The sequence below is a fragment of the Seriola lalandi genome, unplaced genomic scaffold (assembly GCF_002814215.2).
Source record: "Seriola lalandi dorsalis isolate HSWRI2012SDOR001 ecotype SW California unplaced genomic scaffold, Sedor1 jcf7180002049901, whole genome shotgun sequence".
Lineage (NCBI taxonomy): Eukaryota > Metazoa > Chordata > Actinopteri > Carangiformes > Carangidae > Seriola > Seriola lalandi.
Window position 1 is genome coordinate 3,530 of NW_019520454.1, and position 909 is coordinate 4,438.

At 45.9% G+C, this 909-nt stretch overlaps 1 protein-coding gene across 1 annotated transcript in view; it reads right to left on the reverse strand.

Annotated features, from left to right (window-relative positions):
• LOC111649045 (xylulose kinase-like) overlaps positions 1–909 on the reverse strand; it is a gene marked incomplete at its 3' end in the record, with an annotated part of 6,453 nt that overhangs the window by 3,395 nt on the left and 2,149 nt on the right. Inside the window, exons 2-5 of the mRNA XM_087171838.1 lie at positions 873–907; positions 465–545; positions 97–183; positions 4–15 (exon numbers count right to left, since the gene is read on the reverse strand). Coding sequence (XP_087027964.1) covers positions 4–15; positions 97–183; positions 465–545; positions 873–907 — 215 coding nt within the window. The remainder of the gene's footprint in view (positions 1–3; positions 16–96; positions 184–464; positions 546–872; positions 908–909) is intronic.

Sequence of the window (909 nt, forward strand, 5' to 3'; positions counted from 1 at the left end):
CACCGAGAAACTGTCCTGTTGACACACCAGTGGACATGAATACACACACACACACACACACACACACACACACGTAACACCTGACTGTGGACAGACCTGCAGCTGCTGGAACAGGGTCTGATCCGGGTCGAGCTGGTTCAGAGTCTTGGACGCTCCTCGTCTCCAGTACACGCTGCCATGTTGCTGAGACAGAGACAGATGTTTCATCAGACTGCTACAGAGCACGACGACAGGAAGTAACAAAACATTTCCTTCATTTCATGTTTTAATTAAAATAACTTATAAATGAACGATTAATCATCAATAAATGCTTCAGATTTAAAAATGGATTTAAACATCATTAAATAAAACATTTATAAAAACTCATGAATAAATAAAACAATATTTAAAACATTCGTACAATACAATACTTGTCACCATTTCCATATTTGGGCGAGGCGTGTGTCACATGGTTCCTGTCTCACCTGGCCGCTGCCTGACAGCGCTCTGACTCGGGAGAAGTCAAACCCCGCCCTCTTCATCTTGTCCAATAGCAGGTCCAGAGCCTGAGGACAAACAACCGATCACATTAGAGCGTGGGGACAGACGGTCGAACATCTGTCAGAGCAGCAGCTGTTATAAAAGCACATCTGCAGATTGAGGTGCGTTTGTTTAACGCCACCCGGAGCAGCAGCGGGAGGAGACACATCAGGAAAGACTCACATCCGTCACTTTGTTCTGGTTCATCAACCTGACCCAGAAAACACGACTCGTCAGAGGTCAAAGGTCAGCTGACGACCCTTCACGTTGAGGTTATACTTTAACTGAAGAATTACAGAGTGGAGGGAAAACTCCTTCATCATCATGACTGTGTGTGTGTGTGTGTGTCTCACCTTGACCCACATCAGCACAGGTGAGGTGACGGTCAGC